Source organism: Vombatus ursinus, unplaced genomic scaffold (genome assembly GCF_900497805.2).
Source record: "Vombatus ursinus unplaced genomic scaffold, bare-nosed wombat genome assembly UNPS02014778.1, whole genome shotgun sequence".
Lineage (NCBI taxonomy): Eukaryota > Metazoa > Chordata > Mammalia > Diprotodontia > Vombatidae > Vombatus > Vombatus ursinus.
In genome coordinates, this window is record NW_020954556.1 from 48,728,453 (window position 1) to 48,749,242 (window position 20,790).

Below are 20,790 nucleotides of genomic sequence, written 5' to 3' on the forward strand. Positions count from 1 at the left end.
AAGAGTTATTAGTATGTGAGAGATGAGATGAAAGCCAGCGTGGGGGTGCATGTCCTTATTGTCACACCCCATTAGCTAATTCTTAGTATTCCTTGTTCCTCTTCACTTTGGTATTTCATTTTTAGATCCGAACATCCATTTTGCATTTTTCTTTGTTAGGTTATTTCTTGTGGATCATATTCATGCGTATTTTTAATATTTAGATCAGGATTACTTTGGTCTTTAAGGATTCAGCCGAATTTTTATTAGCCCCAGGATATCTAGCAGCCTGTATCGTTTCATTGGTGCACTTGGATACCTACCTCAGAAGAACCTAGGGCTGGGTGTTTGGGAGAAGGCCATAGAAATAGAATATTTCAGACACATATGCAGAACTGTGGCCACAACTTCTTGCTGAAGCCCTTAGACCTCTTTATTTTCATATTTAATTTCTTAACTCTTAATTTAAGACTTTTAAATTATTTTCAAACCTCTTTTGTTGAGTAACTTTACATCTTTTTCTTTTTAAATGATTCAGCAGAATTTTTTTAAGATCATATTGGAACTTTGTGTTCCTTTTGATTAGGAAAAGGAAAGAAATTTCATTTATGCACTGATTATACTGGTTACACACATCTCCCATTCCTATCTTAAAAGTTTAATGAACTATTTCAGCTCTACAGTGTTCTCTTTTCTTGAGTCTCTTGCACTCTTACCTGTATTTGGTCTTACTCTTTGAAGTCCTGGTCTTCAATTATTTCCACCATCTGCTGCTTTCTGTCTTGTTGTAATCAGTAGCTATGGTTTCAAGTCTTATCTTATTTTGGAAAGGTGGGTGGATAATAAAAAGAAATGTAAGTGAAGTTAGTTTAAAATTTAGAAAGTTCATCTTATTTCTTCAATATTATTTTCCTGTTGATTCTCTCTTGAATTATGCTTTTATACAACAGCAATGCATTTCTATTTAATTTATGATGTGTTGTATACCCCGCTCCCACCAAGTCACATAGTGACTTGGTGAGAGGAGGAATTATGAAGAGAAAATATAGAAATAAAAAAAATTTATAGGTAGAGAATGCTTTGAAATTTTGCATGAAATTTCACATAATGCAATGCTGAACAAAAATATTTTTTGACTGGACCTGTAATTTTATCAGGGCAGCTAGGTAGTGCATTGGATAGAGTGCTGAGCCTGAATTCAAATCTGGCCTCAGATACTTAGTAGCTGTGTGACCCTGGGCAAGTCACTTAACCCTGTTTGCCTCAGTTTCCTCCTCTCTAAATGAGTTGGAGAAGGAAATGGTAAACCACGCCAGTATTTTTGACGAGAAAACCCTAAATTGAGTCACAAAGTGTCAAGTATGACTGAAATAATTGAACAACAATGTGATTTTATCAATATATGGAGCTCCTGCTGAGAAATTTTTCTATTAATACAGATCTGCACCTGCATCAAGTTGCTTGGAAAAATGAGGGGTTCTGGGGCTTGCCTTGGGTCATGCAACCAATATGAAACATAGGTAGGACTTGAACCCAAGTTGTTCTGGGCCAGGTCTCTATCCCTCCTAGGCTGTCCTGCTTCTCAATAACAAAAATATACTTGAACTAATTCTTGATTTGGTGTTTCTCTCAATAAATCCATTTGTTCCATTAAAAGCTCTGAAAGAATAATTGTGCCAAACCATGTTTGATCTTTTCCAGGATTGTCGATTGAAAAGAAAAAATACTAACAACTTTTTTTTTTGGTGGGTGTGTGACTTCTTAGATCAAAACTCACATCAGATGCAGAGAAGGAGTCAATAATGATGTTTGGAAGAAACCTCAGACAGCTACTTCTAACAAGTCCTGTTCCAGGGCGAACCTTGATGGGAGTGGATCCTGGATATAAGCATGGGTGCAAGTTAGCTATTATTTCTCCTACCAGTGAGTGCCTGTCTTAAGATTTCCTAAAATTAATTAAGATAGATTATAATAATTACATTTTAGCTGAGAGTTTTGTAATTGTTATAAATTCTAACTTTATTCTCTCCTAAAACTAAAAGCCTGAAAGCCTAAAAAGCTCCTAAAATTCCTAGAGAATAAGCATCATAGTTGTTTTTATTATTCCTTATATTGGTTAATTGAAATTTTCTTTTTTTCCCCACTTTATTTCTTCATTTTCCTGGGGATGTTGAGCATTAATTGTCATTTTCATTTCTCACTGTATTAAAAGGTGGTATACTTTTGCAAGATTTTGCTATATATATTTATTGTTGCATGGTGATAAGTAAAGGAGATTAGTTCAATCATAGCTTGTCGTTTTTCTGATGGTTTATGTTAAATAAAGAATTTTAGGAAGAATTGGAAAGAAGGGAAACTGAATATTTTGTCTCATGACAGGCATTATGAATTTTAAAAAATTCACGTCCTTCAGCTAAGGAACTGCTTTTGGATTGAGGATGAGCTCTTGAAGTCTTACTGTGGTGTGAATTATTTGGGACAAGAAATCATTTTGACGTAGCTTAATTTTTTTACAACAGTGTTTGTGTGTGTACTTTTACTGACACTAGGCTCTTTAGGAATGTCTGATTTTGACTAGACGAAATCATATTGAGCTGGTACCTCTAGATAATTCTTTGATACTTGAGTGCTGGATTTCATGCCAAACGTGCATGTTTCGTTGCTTTGTTTTGTTATGTTGTTAATTTTTCTGTTTTTAAAGATGGATATTCTTACTTCAAGGAAATTTACGAGAGTTGTAACTCTTAAATAATACTTTTCAGTGACTGTTATAGCAACTGTTGATGCAGGGAAGTCAAGTGTTTCAAGGTTTTTTCAAGTTCACTACGGAACAGGCTCAGTCCTACTAAAAGCTCAAAGGAAAGCAGTCCCAAACAAAAAATATAGATTTTTTTTTTAAACAACTGATAGATTTTTGCAGCAGAAAAGCCTAATCCAAAGAAACCAAGCATGATCTTTCAAACGAACCTTACAGCTGAAGGAGTTGATATTGATAGCTCTACAGTATGGCATAGTCTTCTTGAAGTTAGAACAACCAATAAAAAATAAACAACTAATAGCCATTGTTTTGAAGAAAAAATCCTTTGTTCTTGGCAAGAACTAAAAGTTGAAAAAGGTTATTTTTACTGATGAAACTCACTTTTTCATTTAAGGATATATGAAAACTGTAGGCCAAATGGATCTATAGAATATATACCCTGCCAAAATGTATTGAGGATTTTTTTTTCTTTTTTTTACTTCCAATGGGCCTTGAAGTCTTATCCCCATTGAGGGAAGGATGAATTTTGATAAATATATTGATGTATACAGAAGTTGAATCGTTCCACAATTATAGCAGTCCCCACATGTTGATGGAATACTATAACGTGGTGTTGCAACATGCCACAGAGGTCATGAAAGATTTAAGAAATGTATTCAAGTGATGAAAATAAACATACTTCAGTTGCCTGGGAAACTGCCTGGTTTGAACTCTATTGAAAAACTGGGATATTATCAAGGATAACTTTGGCAAAATGGACTGTCCATCAGAAGTATGCTTAATATCCATTCTGATGAAATATGGTTTCATGATGAAGAATCAGAGAATATGCATCAAAATCTTTTGAACTCAGTGCTAAATTGTTTAAAATGCAAGTGATTGAAGCAAAGCAAAGAAAAAACTACATTAATTCAGTAGAATACAATGCCAATTAAAAGTCTGTCTTTCAACAAGTAATCTCCTATGACAGTCCCAAGTCTTTTCTAAAGATGTTTGAGGAATAAATGAAAAAGTAATGGAAAACTAATCAGTTATTCACAGTAGGCAACTGAATCTTCCATGTAGTCTTAAATCTATTTTAATCATTTTCAAGTTTAATAAATAGTGAAAATAACTCATTTCTTTTGACTTTTCCATGCAAAAGAGGAAAATCACCAGCAATCATTAATTAAATGTTTACTAAATTCCTGGCACTGTGCTAAATGCGTGGAATATAGAGATAAAAGAGTTAAAGGGGAAGCTCAGTCTTCTCGTTTTACTCCTACTCGTAATCTTTTCCCATCCTCCTTTATAAAATTTTCCAAAGGAGTTTATATTCCACACCAGTATTGTCTTTGGTTGCTATGTCTCTCCATTTGAAAAGGAGATCAAATGTTTTCTGGCTGAGTTGTCTTCTAAACTCCTTTAATTTCTTTGTTGTGTTGATTGCTATACACAGCTTACAGTTCCATAGGAAATAGTATTAGTCTTTGACACACTCTGACTCCTTCATTATCCATGGGCTTGTAGCTTTTTTGAATTGGCCAAACTGAAGTTGTTTTTGATTGCAGTGTCTTCGTTTCATCTTTATTTTCTGATGTTGGTATTGATTTAGTTCTTTCTTCTAACAAGTTGATGGTCTGTTTGTATATAGACATAATTCAGAAATAACTTATACATTAATAACTAGTTGTTTTCAAAGTCTGTTTTTGCCTTTCTTTGTATCTCCTAGTGCTTAGCACAGTGGTTGGCACACAATAAGCATTTAAAAGGTGCTTCTTGACCCGACTTGACTACATGTATAAGACAGTAGCTATGTAAGCTATGTAACCTAGGGGATAGTTATGTAACCTCTCAGAACCTCAGTTTCCTCATCTCTAGAATGCTGATAATAATTGATCTCACCTTTCTCAAGAGTTATTGTCTAGATCAAATGAAATAATAAGTATGCTGCAAACATTAAAGAATCATACAAATTTTTGTGATACAGTTTGTTACATGTTATATTTACCACCTCCCTAAGATCTTGAAGAAAATGTGCATCATATATATATATGGTGAGTCTTCTATGTCATTCACAAACCTTGATTCTGTTTTTTGTTACTTCTGAATCACATTTTCTAGTTTATTTTTTTGCATTCCTTCTTTATGCCCAATTTTCTGTTAAAATCAGTGAGTATTGAAGTATATGTTTACTTAATTTGTAGAATATTATGCATTTTAATTCATTCTTCAAAGAATTTATCTTCTCATTCTTTGCAACAGTTGTGGGTGCAAAAAACTGAAGTTATCTTCAGAATGTTTTTTTTTTGTTTAAGTTCATCTTGAACACTATAATTCAAAATGATCCAGCAAGCTTAAAATAATGTTTTTTATTGTCTTTGGATGCATGATGAAACCAAGTCTGTGAACTCCCTTAATTAGGAGAACCAGTGAGCAAATATTACTTTTAGCTGCAATTTTCTGTATCTTTTGGTATCATTTGTAGTAAACATTTCAAAATTGACTTTACTCAGTCTCCTCAATAGTATGTTTTTTGTCATTGTTTAAGGATTTTACGTTTATAAGACCTGCATTTAATTTGGAACTGTGTCCATAGGGCTATAAAACTGTGCATACCCTTTGATCCAGCAGTAGCACTATTTTAGGTCTATATCTCAAAGAAATCAAAGAAAAAGGAAAAGGACCTATATGTACAAAAATATTTATAACAGTTCTTTTTTTGGTGGCAAAGAATTAGAAATTGAGGGGATGTCCATTAATTGAAGAAAGGCTGAACAAGTTGTGGTATGTGATTATGATGAAATAGTATTGTGCTATAAGAAATGACGAGCAGGATGCTTACAGAATAACTTGGGAAGGCATATGTGAACTGATGCAAAGTAGAATGAGCAGAAGCAGGAAAACATTGTACACAGCAGTAGTAATATTGTATGATAATCAGCTGTTAATGACCTAGCTATTCTCATCAATACAGAGATCCAAAACAGTTTTGAAGGCCTTATGATGAAAAATGCCATCCACCTACATAGAAGGAGCTGATGGAGTCTGAATGTCAACTGAAGCGTATTTTTTTTTGTCTGCATTTTCTTTTGCAACATGGCTAATATGGAAATGTTTTACGTGACTACACATGTATCATCTATGTCAAATTACTTGTCTTTTTAAGGAGGGAAGAGAGGGAGGGAAAGAATATGGAACTCAAAAAGAGAATGTTAAAAATTATTGTTTACATGTAATTGAGAAAAAATGAAATGTAAATGTAAAAACCTGCAGTTAAATTAACACACATGTATAGTTTAAAAATTTTAATTCTTACCACGTTTTGCCCCCTTTTCTCCCATTCCATCTTTACAGAAGCAGAAGATGATTGCCTAAGATTTCAGACTATTTTAAATGTTTCTTGATTTCTTGAGTTGTCATAGCCAAGTAATTTACCACGAAGTAGCTAGAACACCCATACATCTTTCTGTACTTAGTGGTTCTTGGAAAGTAGGAGGAAGGTATTGTGTGATGTTGTCTGTGTGACCTAGCCAGTGGCAACACCTCAGTGCACTGAGATATTCTGATTAGTGAATGTAATTAAAATTCTTTTTAAATGGACAGTTAAAACATTCCCCTTTCCTCCTAAAACTTGCCAGTCTTTAAGCTTAAGCTTGGCTGTAGTCCAATTGATAATGTCTGATTTTCTAAATTCTAATCAAATGGCTTTAATTTTTTATTTCTCTAAGGTCAGATACTTCATACTGATGTCGTCTACTTGCATTCAGGACAAGGATTCCGAGAAGCAGAGAAGATAAAAAGGCTGTTGCTGAATTTCAAGTATGAAAACATAACTTTCTGAGTACTTCTGTAGCTTATTCAACTAGGAAGGCCTATAAAACTGTGAGTGTAAAAGGGGGAAGAACCTTCATTTAAGAGGAGAGAAGGCGTTGCAAAAAAAGCCATGTTTCAAGAGAGAAGGATATTTGGAAACTCAAAGGAAATATTTTTATTTACCAAAGGTAGAATGGTATCTAGTAGCTTACTTATTTTATTCTTCTATTTAAGCTTTTCTCATGTACTTATTAAGCAATAGACTCATTGTATCCATAGACTGGCCGTAGGAGTTCCTTGAAAACATGACCAGTCATGTCATTAGCTAAGAAGTTCCTGTTGTGGTTTTTCAGTGCTTTGCTTCTTGAGAGATGTTCTTTTTTGAGTAATTGTAACTAGTAACAAGTGTCATGTTAGATTGATATTTCTTAGTGTTATGACCACAAATATTTGGCAAGAGAAATACTGTATAAAATACTGTGTATCACCATGGACATCTGGAAAATAAATATAGGATAGAAACATTTATTAGAAGTATAGAATCTTTAGTTGAAAAGAGATCTTGAGAAATCATCTGGTCCATCCCTTTGTTGCTAGGTGAGACCATCTTAGACAGATGAAAATTTTTCTTAGTTGTGATAGGACCTTCTTAGATGATGAACATTTGAGATTAATCTTGAATTCTTGAGCCAAGTAATATTTTTTCTTTGTTTAAGACCATGCAGTGTCATGTGCTTCCAAACTCTGGGTTGGCAGCATTTTAATGACTATTTCTTTTAATGCTGTCAGGTTTTCAAGTCAAAAGGAAAACTGATTATGCTGGGAACATGGGGCATGTGGGGAAACAAAATCCCTTTTTGTTCATCCTCCTTATTATCACCATTATCCTTTTTTAGTTGGAGGAAAACTTTACTTAGACAATATCCCTTCCTTTTTACTCGAATGAGATAAAGCACAGGCACCTATTAAAGAGTATCTACTTTGGAATGTGTTTTCTCATAGCTGATTGTGAAGGTATGATCTTAGTTTGCTACTTCTGTGAGACTATTTTTTTCCTTTTAAAGCTGCAGCACTGTAGTGATTGGAAATGGGACTGCTTGCCGTGAAACAGAAGCTTACTTTGCAGACCTGATAATGAAAAAATACTTTGCACCACTAGATGTTGTTTACTGGTAAGGATGTTTTATGATTTGTTTCAGAATATATTTTGGTAGTGGTTGTACTTTTTAAAATAATATTAATTTATTTATTTTTAGTTTTCAATATTCACTTCCATAAGATTTTGAGTTCCAGATTTTCTCCCCATCTTGTTCCTCCCTATACCCCAAGATGGCGTGCATTCTGAATACCCCTTCCCCTAATCTGCCCTCCCTTTTATCTCCCTCCCCTTCTCTTATCCCCTTCCCCTTCTATTTCCCTATAGGGCAGGATGGATTTCTATACCCCATTGCCTGTATATCTTATTTCCCAGTTGCATGTGAAAACAATTTTTAACCTTTGTTTTTAAAACTTTGGGTTCCAAATTTTCTTCCTCCCTCCCTCCCCACCCACCCTCATTGAGAATGCAAGCAACCCGATACAGGATATACATGTGAAATCCTACGAAACACTTCCATAGTAGTCATGTTGTGAAAAACTAACTGTATTTCCCTTCATCTTATTCTACCCTGTTTATTCTATTCTCTCTTTTGACTCTGTCCCTCCTTAGAAGTGTTTGCTTCTGATTACCCCCTCCCCCAATCTGTCTTCCCCTCTATCATACCCCCACTTTCTTATCCCTTTCCCCCCTATTTTCCTGTAGGGTAAGATAACTTTCCGTTCCCAATTGAGTGTGTATGTTATTCCCTTCTTTTTTTTTTTTTTTTTTTTTTGGGCAATTGGGGTTAAGTGACCCAGGGTCACACATCATGTTATTACCTTCTTAAGCCAAATCCAATGAGAATAAGATTCACCCATTCCCTCTCACCTTTCCCCATTTCCCCTCCACTGTAAAAGCCTTTTCTTGTCTGTTTTATGTGAGATAATTTACCCCATTCTACCTCTCCTTTTCTCCTTCTCCCAGTATAATCTTCTCTCACCCCTGAATTTTGTTCTCCAGATATCACCCTTTCATCTTCAACTCACCCTTTGCCCTCTGTCTATCTATCTATATACATACATACATACGTACATACATATATTTTTATTTCCCTCTAACTACCCTAATATAGACAAAGGTCTTATGAGTTATAAATATCATCTTTCCATGCAGGAATGTAAACAGTTCAGCCTTATTAAGTCCCTTATGATTTCTCTTTCCTGTTTACTTCTTCATGCTTCCCTTGAGTCTTGTATTTGAAAGTCAGATTTTCTATTCAGCTCTGGTCTTTTCATCAAGAATGCTTGAAAGTCCTCTATTTCACTGAATGTCAATTTTTTGCTCTGAAGGATTGTACTTAGTTTTGCTGGGTAGTTGATTCTTGGCTGTAATTCTATCTCCTTTGACCTCTGGAATATTATATTCCAAGCCCTCCAGTCTCTTTATGTAGAAGCTGCTAAATCTTGTGTTATCCTGACTGTGCTTTCACAATACTTGAATTGTTTCTTTCTGGCTGCTTGCAATATTTTTTTTTTGACCTGGGAACTCTGGAATTTGGCCACAATATTCCTAGGAGTTTTCTTTTGGGGATCTTTTTTAGGAAATAATCAGTAGATTCTTTCAATTTCTATTTTATCTTCTGGTTCTAAAATATCAGGGCAATTTTCCTTGATAATTTCTTGAAAGATGATATCTAAGATCTTTTATTTATCATGACTTTCAGATAGTCCAATAATTTTTAAATGATCTCTCCTGGATCTATTTTCCAGGTCAGTTGTTTTCCCATTGAGATATTTCACTGCAAATCATTGGGACTGGGGCTGGGACAGAACTTCTCTCTCACTGAGGTTACAGACTTTTCCTACTGGCTTTCTAAGTTGTCTTTGGTGTTTGTGGGTTGAGAAGTCTGGGAACTGCCACAGCTGCCTGTTTTTCAGTCCTCTGAGGCCTGCTCCAGGTTCGCTGAGGCCTGTTTTGCCTGCGTGTTCATGCTGAACTGTGTTCCTCTTCCAGCCCAGTGCAATAGACCTTTCCCGTCAACCATCCATTTTTGAGTTGGAAATTTGTTTCAGTCTGTCTTTTTGTGAGCTCTGTTGCTTTAGAATTTGTTTAGAGCCTATTTTTACAGGTATTTGGGGATGTTTGGGGAGAGCTCAAGCAAGTCACTGTTTTTACCATCTTGACTCTGTCCCCCGGTTGTAACTTTTATGGATGCTTCTAGCATCTTCCTTTTTCCACATTTTTTGTGTCTACCCTTTTTATTTGACTGATTATTCCCTAAGTCAGAGTTTCTTCTGAAGACATTAGTGTTGCTGATAGTTGCTGTCCTGAATAACATAGTGAGGCCAGAGGTGTTGCCCAGAATGCTGTGTGGTAGCAGAGGTGAAGTCACAGTACTCCTTAGAATAGCTGAGGTAGCAGAAAGTCAGGATTCCTTGAGTTCATAATAGAATTTAAGGCTGGAATTACCTCAGCCCCCAGCATAAATAGTGAGGGATTTGAGGAAGTGTAGATTGTGGTTGGTAGAACTATTTTTCTCAAAGTCGTGACTTGTGTGGCTTTGGTAGACTTTATAAGTTAAGACTAAAGTCATACTTTAAAGAAGGTCCTTCTTTTGTTTGGTTCTCACTTGTCATTTTATCAAATTCTGTTTAAATCAAGTGTACAGGTGGGCTCCAAAAATTTTTAGACAGGATATAAACTGACAATTTATTTAACAGTATACACACATTATGAATGTAAAATGGAAGTGATGAATAGATTTAAGGGTTTAGATCTGCTAGGTAGAGTGCCTTAATTATGGACGGAGATTTACAGTATAGGAGGCAGTAACAAAAAATATTCCAAAGAAAAAGAACAAGAAAGCAAAATGTTTGCCTGATGAAGCATTACAAATAACTAAGGAAAGAAGAAAAGTGAAAGGTAAAGGAAAAAGGGAAAGATATACCCAGCTGAATGCAGAATTCCAGAATATAGCAAGGAGAGGTGAGAATGTTTTCTGGAATGAGCAACACAAAGAAATAGAAGAAAACAATAGAATGGGAAAGGTATGAGAGCTCTTCAAGAAAATTAGAGCTATCAAAGGAATACATCATGCAAAAATGGGCATGATAAAAGACAAAGAGGTGGGGACCTAGCAGAAGTGGAAGAGATAAAGAGGAGGTGGCAAAAATATATAGAACTATACAAGAAAGTTTTTTAACATCACTGATAATCATGCTGGTGCAAGTACCGATTTAGAGCCAGATATCGTGGAGAATGTAGTCAAGTGGGCCTTAAAGCTAGTGGAGGTGACAAAATTATAGCTGAGCTATTTAAAACCCTAAAAGATAATGCTGTTAAAGCGTTGCACTCAGTATGCCAGCAGATCTGAAAAAATCAACCGTGGCCTCTGGATTAGAAAAGATCAGTTTACATCCCAGTCCTGAAGAAGCACAATGCCAAGGAATGTTAAAATTACTGAGTAATTGTGCTTGTTTCACATGCCAGCAAGGTTATGCTTAAGATTTTGCAAGCTTGGCTTCAGCAGGATATGAAATGAGAATTACCAGAAGAACAGGCTGGCTTTCAAAGAGGCAGAGGAATTAGAGACCAAATTGTCAACATTCATTCGATTATGGAGAAAATAAAGGAGTTCCAGAAAAACATCTACTTCTGTTTCATTCACAACACCGAAGGCTTTGACTGTGTGGATCACAACCAAATGTGCAAGTCCTCAAAGAGATGGGAGTACCAGATCATCTTGTCTCCTGAGAAACTTCAACGTGGGCCAAGAAGAAACAGAATTAAACATGGAACAACTGATTGGTTTAAGTTTGGAAAAGGAGTATGACAAAGCTGTATGTTTGTTACCTAACCTGTCGTCTTAGCTTTCTTTCATTGAGTTGTAATCCGTTTGCTGGTGTAGGGTCTTGATGGCTGCTGACTGATTAGGGCAGTGGCCTAGCTTTTGGCCTGTTTTGGCTTTCGACGTGCCTTCCTCACTAAGCTTAATCATTTCTACTTTTTGATTTAAATTGAGAGATACATGACTCTTCTTTTCACTTAAACACTCAGAGGCCATTATAGGATTATTAATTGGCCTAATTTCAATATACTTGTATCCCTGGGAGTAAAGAGACTAGAGTGGGGGGAGGATTAGAGGTAGGAGGGAGGGAATGGCTGGTGGGTAGAGCAGTCAGAACACATACAACATTTATTAAGTTCACCATCTCATATGGGCACAGTTTGTGGCACCCCAACACAATTATGATAATAACATCAAACATCACTGATCACAGATCACCATAACAGATATAATAATAATGAAAAAATTTGAAATATTGTGAGAATTACTGAAATGTGATATAGAGACATGATATGAACACATGTTGTTGGAAAAATGCTGCCAATAGACTTGCTTGATGTAAGGTTGCCACAAACCTTCAATTTGTAAAAAAAAAAAAAAAAAATGCAATATCTGTGAAGCACAGTAAAGCAAAATGCAATCAAAATATCCCTGTATATAGTTTTCCTTTTTCTACTTATTTTACTTTTTATTATTTCACTTTTTATTATAAAATTTCTCATACTTCTCTGAATTCTTCATATTTATTTCTTATGGCATAGTAATAAAAAGTTACATTCATGTATTCCAGTTTTCACTGTTCTCCCAGTATGCAATAGACATTTATTTTGCTTTGTGTTTCTTAGTACTACAGTAGTACTACAATGAATGTTTTGATGAACATGGAACTTTTCTTCCTGTTCCAGTAGTATGCCTCCTTTGAGTCTATGCCCTGATGTCATAACCCTGTTACCATGGAAATTTGTTCTAAAATTTTACCTTAATGATTCATAAATTCCTTTCTTGTCATATTCTCTCCACCCCAATGATTATGCACCCCTCTAGGTCATCATTCAAACTCCAATGCCTGTTCCCCTACCTTATTCCTGTTTCCTGCAATCTGCTCCACCAGTGTCCCAAACCAAAGCTACCTACCCCTTCCACTGTACTGTCTGGAATGCTTGTTCCATGGGTTTCAAACTTGCTTTCATCTTAAATATCTTCTGGCTTTCACTGAAAACTGGCTCTTTCCTGATGATACAGCCTCCCTAGCTGTTCTTTCCGACACTGCACTTTGACTTGTTTCTCCTTAGTTGGTCTTTGAGGTTAGAATATTGGGGAGTGGAAATACTTTTTGCTCCCCACTGCACTTCTAGGTTTTCTTTCTGCCAGTACTATTCAGTAACCTCTCCTTTGAAGTTCATTTAATCCATATTTACCATCCAATCAGAGCTGCTGTCTACAGATCTCCAGGAAACTCCCCTTCCTTCCTTAAATGACTCAGAATCTTTCTCTCCTCCTCAAATTCTCCTTTTTTGTCAAGGGACTTGAGCATAGGTATTGATGCTACCTCAAACCTCTCAACCTCCTAGTTTCTCAACTTATTCATTTGCCATAGTGTCCTCCTCTACTCCCACTTTGCTCGGCCACATACAAAAATGAGCTCTGAAATTCCCTTGTCTGATCATGGTCTGTTGACATTCCACCTCTCTTTCTTACTTTTGGTACCAAACCCTGCCCTTTGTCTGCACTGTGACTTGTGACTTATTATTCCCCATCCCTCCCTGTTTCATTCCTGATTCTCATTTCCCTTGAATCAGACTGAGGATGAAACTTGGAAGGAGTGGTCAAATGATGTAGGAGGAGAACCAGGGGAGGATGTTGTCATGAAAATCCAGAGTTGGGAGAGTATCCCAGAGATAAAGGTGGTTTACAGTAGCTTCTTCTAGGAGTTTGGCTGAGGAGAAATAAAGGATGATAAGTAGTAGGGATAGTGGGATCTAGTGAGAGTTTTTAAAGGAAAGGATAGACTTGGGGTCTGTTTGTAGGTAGCAGAGAAGGAACTGGTAGATAGCAAGATATTGGATATTAGAGATGAGGATATGATAGTAGGGACAATCTGCTGGAGAATGTGGGAGCAGATGGTATCAAGGTTACATGTAGAAGGTTTGTCTTTGGTTAAAAGGAAAAAACTTCTTTATAAGTCATTAGAGTAAAGGAGGAAGAAAGGGGATAGTGTCAGGAAGTTGTGAGATGGAAAGAAGAGATTGTCGGATGAGGAGTGGAAAAGATCAGAGTTACCACAAATGGCCTGTTTGTTTTAGTAAGGTTTTCAGCTGAGAACCTGGGGATGAGGGGATAAAATGAGAGATAAGAGTCTTGAGATTTGAAGAGAAGTTTGGAGGGTGGAATGGAGAATCACTTAGGGAAGAGGAAAAGGATTGCCATTAGAGATTAAATAACAAATTTGTAATGGACTCAACACACTTACATGATTTCCTTCAGCTCTATTCAGTAGCACATTATTAGTCTTGGAGAAAGGAGATGAAACAGGAATGCCTCCACAATATTCAGCCTCTGCTTGATTACCTCCAGTGGTAGGGATTTAAGTGCCTGTTGAGGCAGCTTATTCTTTTCTGACAACTGAATAATTAGGAACTTTTTCCATATGTTATCCCTAAGCTTATAAAACCAGTCTGATCCCTCTCTTGAATGACAGAGCTTTATATTCTTGAAGACAGTTATAATTTTCTCCTGTCATCTGAGAGGTATCTTGGTGGCACAGTAGATAAAGTGCTAGGTAGGCTTTGAGTCAAGAAGACTTGAGTTCAAATCTAGCCTTAGACATTTAATAGTTTTTTCCCCAAGGCCAAGTCACTTAACCTCCGTTTGCCTTGATTTCCTCAACTATAAAATGAGGATAACAATAGTACCTACTTCACAAGGTGACTTTGAGGATTAAATAAGACAATATTTGTAAAGCCCTCAGGACAGTGCCTGGTACAGAGTAGGCACTATGTAAATGTTTATTGCCTTTTTCTTTTCTCCTCTTCCCATCTTCCCCTCTTTCCTGGGCTGAACATATCCAGTTCCTTTACTAAATCCTCATATGGCATGGTTTCTGATCCTTTCACCACCCTGGGCTTTTTTTCTCTGGATGTGCTTCAATTTTTTCAATGATTTTCAATGATTTTCCTAAAATGAAGTATCCACAACTGAATACAATATTATATATGTCTTGACCAGGGCAGAGTTTTAAGGGCCATCCTAAATTGTGGGCCTAGGATCCTATTGACTTTTTGGGCTGCTGTTCTCATACTATTGAGTAATATTTTTACATCTACTAAAACCCCGTGTCTTTTTCACTTGAACTCTTGTCTCTCTGTGTCTTTCCTATCTAGTACTTGTGCAATTTTTTTTTTCAGGCCAAGTATAAGAATTTACATTTATCCTTCTTACTCTTCATCATGCCAGATTCAGCCTATTTTTCTGGCTTTTTGGTTCCCAGATCTAGTGTCCATTGTAGCTTTGGGTAGTCTGTAAATTTTATGACCATTCTATTCATTTTTTTATGTAAATCATTGATAAAAATGTTAAATAGTGGGACAGATACTTAAAGAACTTCACCAGTGACTGCCCATCATTAACCTGACAATGACCTTTCTTTAAATTCAGTTCTTTATCCTTTAGTAAGTACACCTAATTGTAATATCTGTCTCATAGCTCTCCGTCTTGTCTACTAGAAGAAAAGTGAAAAATACTGTCAGTTGCTTTGTTGAAATCTAAGTGTAGTATGTCTCTGCCATTTCTGTGATCTAACTCTACTTGTGAGTGTTAATATAGAACATTATAATTCAGTCAATCAGGAAGCATATATTTTGTGCCTACTTTGTGCCAGCTATTGTGTTAGGCTGTGGAGATCCAGATACAGAAATGAGACAGTCCTGCTCTTGAGGAATGTGCAGTCTAGACAGGGAGACTACATGTATATGTGTAGGTATCTACAAAGTAGATCTTTGTAAACTTCAAAGTGCTATAAAATGCTGGCTCTTCTTGTTAGTAGTAATTCTGAGGAAGGTCAGGGAAGGCTCTCTGTAGAAAGTGGCACTTGAGCTGTGCTTTGTTTTGTTTTATTTTATTTTATTTTTTGTTTTTAGGCATTTGGGGTGAAGTGACTTGCCCAGGGTCACACAGTTGAGCTGTGCTTTGAAGGAAGTTAGGGTTTCAAAAAGGTGGAAGGGGAAGGACTTTCCAGCATAGGAGACAACTGATAGAAAGGCATGAATGAGCTTTTGTAAGCCACATGTGAGGAACACTGAGAAGTTTAGCCGTCCTGTTTTGTGCATGAAGGGGAGAACCGTGACGTAAGACCATTTATCTCTGTTATGTTTCGTTTTATTAGATTCAGTACATTGTTCTAGCTTGTTAGGAAGCTTTTGGATAAGATGTCTGCTATCCACCATATTAGTTTCATCTCCCAGCCTTATTTATGTGCAGATTTGTTAAGCATTCCACCTGTACCTTCATGTAAAGCATGGAAAAAAAATATGCCAAACAGGACACCGCTAAGCAGAGGTTTGTAGTGTCCTCCACTAGAACCCTCTCCTCATGTTGGCATCAACTGATTTATGTCCAATTTCTAGTGTCCTTTTTATGTGCTCAGTTATACCGTATGAGAGACTTTGTCATATGTTTTGGTTAAAATATAGTATGTCGTATCTAGAGCATTTTCCTGATCTGCATTTCTAGCACTCCAGTAAAAAAATTGTAAGTGGAGTCGGGTATGAATTTTTATTGAAGAAGCAATTTTGGCTTTTGGTGAGCAATGTTTCCTTTTTAAAAGTTTAAAAATTTTCCTTTTAGAAATATATTCTAGAATTTTGACGGTAGTCCAAGCCAAATTCAGCATCATACTCTTTGTATATTTCAGTGTTTTTCTCTTTTAAAAAATATTGGGACACTTGCCCTTCTTTAGTGTTGCAGCATCATTCTTATTTTCCATTATTTTTCAAACATCACTAAGTGGGGCTCAGCAATTGAATCTGTCATCAGTTTACCATATTTCCTTTTGAAATGCAGTTTATCCAGGTCTCATTGTCAATCTGTATTCATGAACTTTCACATTCCTTATTCTGGGTCTTTTGGTTTTTCTTCAAGTTTTCTCATTTTGCAAAGTAGAGACTCCTTGTGGCAAGCTGGGTATGAGAATGATAGTGGTTAGAATTATTTCAGTCCTATATTTACAAGTACCAAGGTTCCATCCTCCTTACTTACTGAGTGGTCTTTGGTTGTATAAAAAGCCATTGGAACCTCATCCCCACATGATTTCAGGATGTGAAGCACCAGATCTCACAAATCTGGATACAACCCTCATTTTAGGCATGTCGAACTGCCAGAACGATCCTACCTTCTATCTCATATTCTATATCCACTGACTCACAACTCTTGTTCACTTTTTTTTCCCAATTAATTTTTTTTTTCAGTTATCAAGCATTTATTCTCTTCCTTTCCCACTTTACCTTTCTCTCCCAGTGGGTATAAAAGAACAATAATAACAAGAACAACAAAAAGCCCCTTTGTAACAAATGAGCATAGTTAAGCAAAATGAATTCCCATTTTACTTGTGACCAAAATCACTTGTCAGTTAGGAGGTGGCTAGCATTCTTCATTATTACTCCTCTGGCATCATGGTTTATCATTGCATTGAGCAGAACTCTTTAGTCTTTCAAAATTGTTTTTATGATGTCGTTGTTCTAAATTGTTCACCTGGTTATGCTTCACTCCGTAACAGTTCATTCAAGTCTTCTGTGGATTCTCTGATACCGTCCCTGAACCAGGGATAAAACTATTTCATCTGAGACCAAAGAGAGCTGCTGTAAATGTTTTTGTACATATGGGTCCTTCTCTTTTTAAAAAATCTTTTTGCGATGTAAGCCTAGTAGGAATATCATTAAGTTTCTTCCTTGTTTTCATGTAATTGTTATGTAATCATTCAGACTTCTCTACTTTTTCACAACTACTTAAAGTGTGGAAAATGTGGATTGGGGCATCTGGGTGGTACAGTGGTTAGAGTGCTGGGCTTGGCGTCAGGAAGACTCATCTTTATGAGTTAAAATCCAGCCCAAGGCACTTACTACCTGTGTGACCCTGGGCAAGTCATTTCACCCTGTTTGCCTCAGTTCCTCATCTGTAAAATGATCTGGAGAAGGAAATGGCAAACTACTCCAGGATCTTTGCCAAGAAAACCCCAAATGGGGTCACAAAGAGTTGGACATGACTGAAAATGACTGAACAACAACAACATTGTGGATCTCACATTTCTACCCACAATTAGTTCATCACAGGTATTAAAGATATCTTCTCTGATCACAAAGGGGGATGAGAGTGGAAGGAGAGTGACAGAAGGTGAGGAATTGGATAAGGAGGAAGGAGAAAGAATAATTCCAAAAAGTTTTGTAAGAGCCAAGTCTTCTGTGTAAGGTGGTCATATTTTCAGTCTTGTCAGTGATGAATTGATTCCTTGTTATCCATTTTGGTTCTGTTTTTTCCATTTGCAAGATAATTCTTCTTGACAGAAAAATGGAAGTAAAATAAGAATTGAGTAGATCTTCCCTTTCCTTGTCTTTTGTTATTATACCTACTTTCAATAAGGCCCCCATCCTTTCGTTGCTTCTTCTGAACCTTTATTGAGTTTATACTTGACCTAAAACTTAACTTAAAAAGTCCTTTTTTTTATTGCTTGTAGAATTCATCAGTGTGCATAGTTCATTCTGATCCTGAAGTACTTCCAAGACTACTGAATTAAGACAGGCTTTTTAAAATTTTTTAAAAAATGAATAATTATTTTTAATGTTAAAAAATTCTTCAGAGATGATTGTTTTCGATGTCTCATTGCTGGTCTGATCATGGCACCTCCTCTCATATTCAAGAGATTTCTTTTTGGTTGTTCAATTTGATTTTTTATTTTTTTTAAAGATTACTAATGAAGTAAAAGTGACAGAATTGGGTAATGCTGCCTTTTTAATGTGACCACCTAACCAAGATATGGATTATTTTCTCATTCCTCAGCTAGAATATAAAATCAGTTTCTGTGTTCAGTACATGCCTTTGTCTTTACTCTTGCTTTCTTGTAGTTGGTGATGATCCACCTTTTGTGGATATTTTCAGAACAGTCCAAACTAATAATTGTAATGTGACTTTAGGTAAGCTACTTACCATGCCAGATAGAGTAGTAGTACTTAACATTTTTTAGATTTTTTGTTAGGATTCACAGAATCTGAGAACTGGAAGGAATCCAGAGGACATTTAGTTCACCTATACCTGAACAAGAATCCTCTTTCCAATAGAACCCAACAAGTATTTATCTTTTTCTTTTCTTTTCTTCTTTCTTTTTTTTTGTTAGGCAATTGGGGTTAAGTGACTTGCCCAGGATCACACAGCTAGTGATTATTATGTGTCTGAGTCAGGATTTGAACTCAGATCCTCCTGACTCCATGGCTGGTGCTCTATCCACTGTGCCACCTAGCTGCCCCTAATTTTTTCTTGAAGAACCCAAAAGGAAGGGAAATCCTCTTGATCCAAACCATTCTACTTTTATATAACTTTAATTGTGTGGAAGTTTTCCTTTTATGGAGCTCAAATCTGCTCCCTGCTACTCATATCTGTCCAATCATTTATTGTTAGGTACGTACACACACACACACACACACACACAAAAATACAAATACAAGCTAATTTTGCCACTGCAAATTCCACTAGCGATTGGTAGAATCAGTGAAGGCCTCATGTAAAAGGTGTCTTCAGATAAATTTTGAAGAAAGTAATTGATATGAAGAGGCAGAGTAGAGAAGAAAATCCATTCCATACATGGAGGGTAATCTGTGCAGAGGCCCAGAGGCAGGAAATGGAATACAGTGTGAGAAGAAGAGAATGAAAGCTATTTTTGTTCAACCTGGTAATAACCTGGTAAAATGATGAGAGTCATGTTGTGAAAGGTGTTCAAAGTCAAACAGTGATGGAGTTTGTATTGATACTTGATTATATCTCGTATACATCCACTTCCAACCTTCTTCAGCTTGAATGTAACATAAGAAAGGTCTACTGAGAAGATGTTGTGTGATTATCTATAATCCTGGTTCTTTTTGATTATTGTATTTATTCTGTCCCTCTCCTTAATTTATATTGTTACCATTAGAAACAGACTTTAGTGACTGACTAGCATTTTTGAGATGGAGCTTCCTTCTTTTCCTTTTGGAATCTGCTTAACACCAGGGATGTTTAAAGCATATATAATTGTTATATCCCATATTATTTTTTGCATTTCCTTCATTTTACTGAAATTGCTACTGTGTTTTTTTCCCTCTAATATTTAAATAAAACATTTCATTGACGTATGTGATTGGAAATGAGGCATCTGGAATATGTACTTTTTTGTGGTTTTAAAATTCTATCTGGACTGAATTTGACAGTTTTTGTTTGAAAATAAATACATTTCACCGCTCTTATAACTCGTGTGCTTTCATATACCTATGTCCAACCTAAATAACTGCAGGACTTCTTTTTTCTCTTTCTTTTTATTTAAAAAAAAATGTTAGCCTCTCTTGTAGATCTGTGTTTATTGACTTAGATTAGGACTGGACTAGTGCCCAGTGACAGTCATATCTGGTCTTACGGTTTTTTGTTACAAATCTGCTTTTGTTGCCAGGTCCAATAAAAATTCTTGATTGTTTTGTTAGTTTTATTGTGAGTTCATGCCAAAGATACGGTGTATTATAACTAAAACAGATGTTCGGTTTAGACAAGTGTATTTGCTTTAACAGAACTTAAAATGTAAATTAAGTAACATTATGTTCGGCTTGAAAATGAGAATTGACTAACTTTTATATTTTGTGAGTGTTTTAGACTAAATGAAAAGCCCTCAGAAAGTGTAAGAATAGCATTTTGTTTTGATCAGTTCTTCCACGTTAATCATTTCAGTTTTAGGTGTATGTGGGTAGATTGTCCTCTAATCTCTAAGTTAAGGTCTCACTCATTCAAATTGACCTCACTGGCCAGCATGATCATGCATTTCATATATATATGCCCATCAAATACACAATTGGTTTTTGTTTTTTTTGTTTGTTTGTTTTTTGCTTTTCCATTTATAAACACTTTTAGTAAACAGGCGAAATAATCTCTATTCTGGGACCTCACTTTAAAGTCACCATTAGGATTCCTAGTAGTAGGGATCCATTGTATAGGTGACTCCATTTATACCTTGAAATCCATTAAGGTCCTGCTTCATAGCAAATACCTTCTGGAGTGGATGTGTCTGCAAACAGAGGACGTATTTTTACATACTTCCATTTGTAAATT

General features: G+C 36.0%; 1 protein-coding gene across 4 annotated transcripts in view; it reads left to right on the forward strand.

The window, feature by feature from the left end:
- SRBD1 (S1 RNA binding domain 1) overlaps positions 1–20,790 on the forward strand; it is a 320,284-nt gene that overhangs the window by 88,805 nt on the left and 210,689 nt on the right. For all 4 annotated transcript variants that reach the window (XM_027865580.1, XM_027865578.1, XM_027865581.1 and 1 more), the window contains 3 exons: positions 1,745–1,902; positions 6,448–6,538; positions 7,597–7,704. In XM_027865580.1, coding sequence (XP_027721381.1) covers positions 1,745–1,902; positions 6,448–6,538; positions 7,597–7,704 — 357 coding nt within the window. The remainder of the gene's footprint in view (positions 1–1,744; positions 1,903–6,447; positions 6,539–7,596; positions 7,705–20,790) is intronic.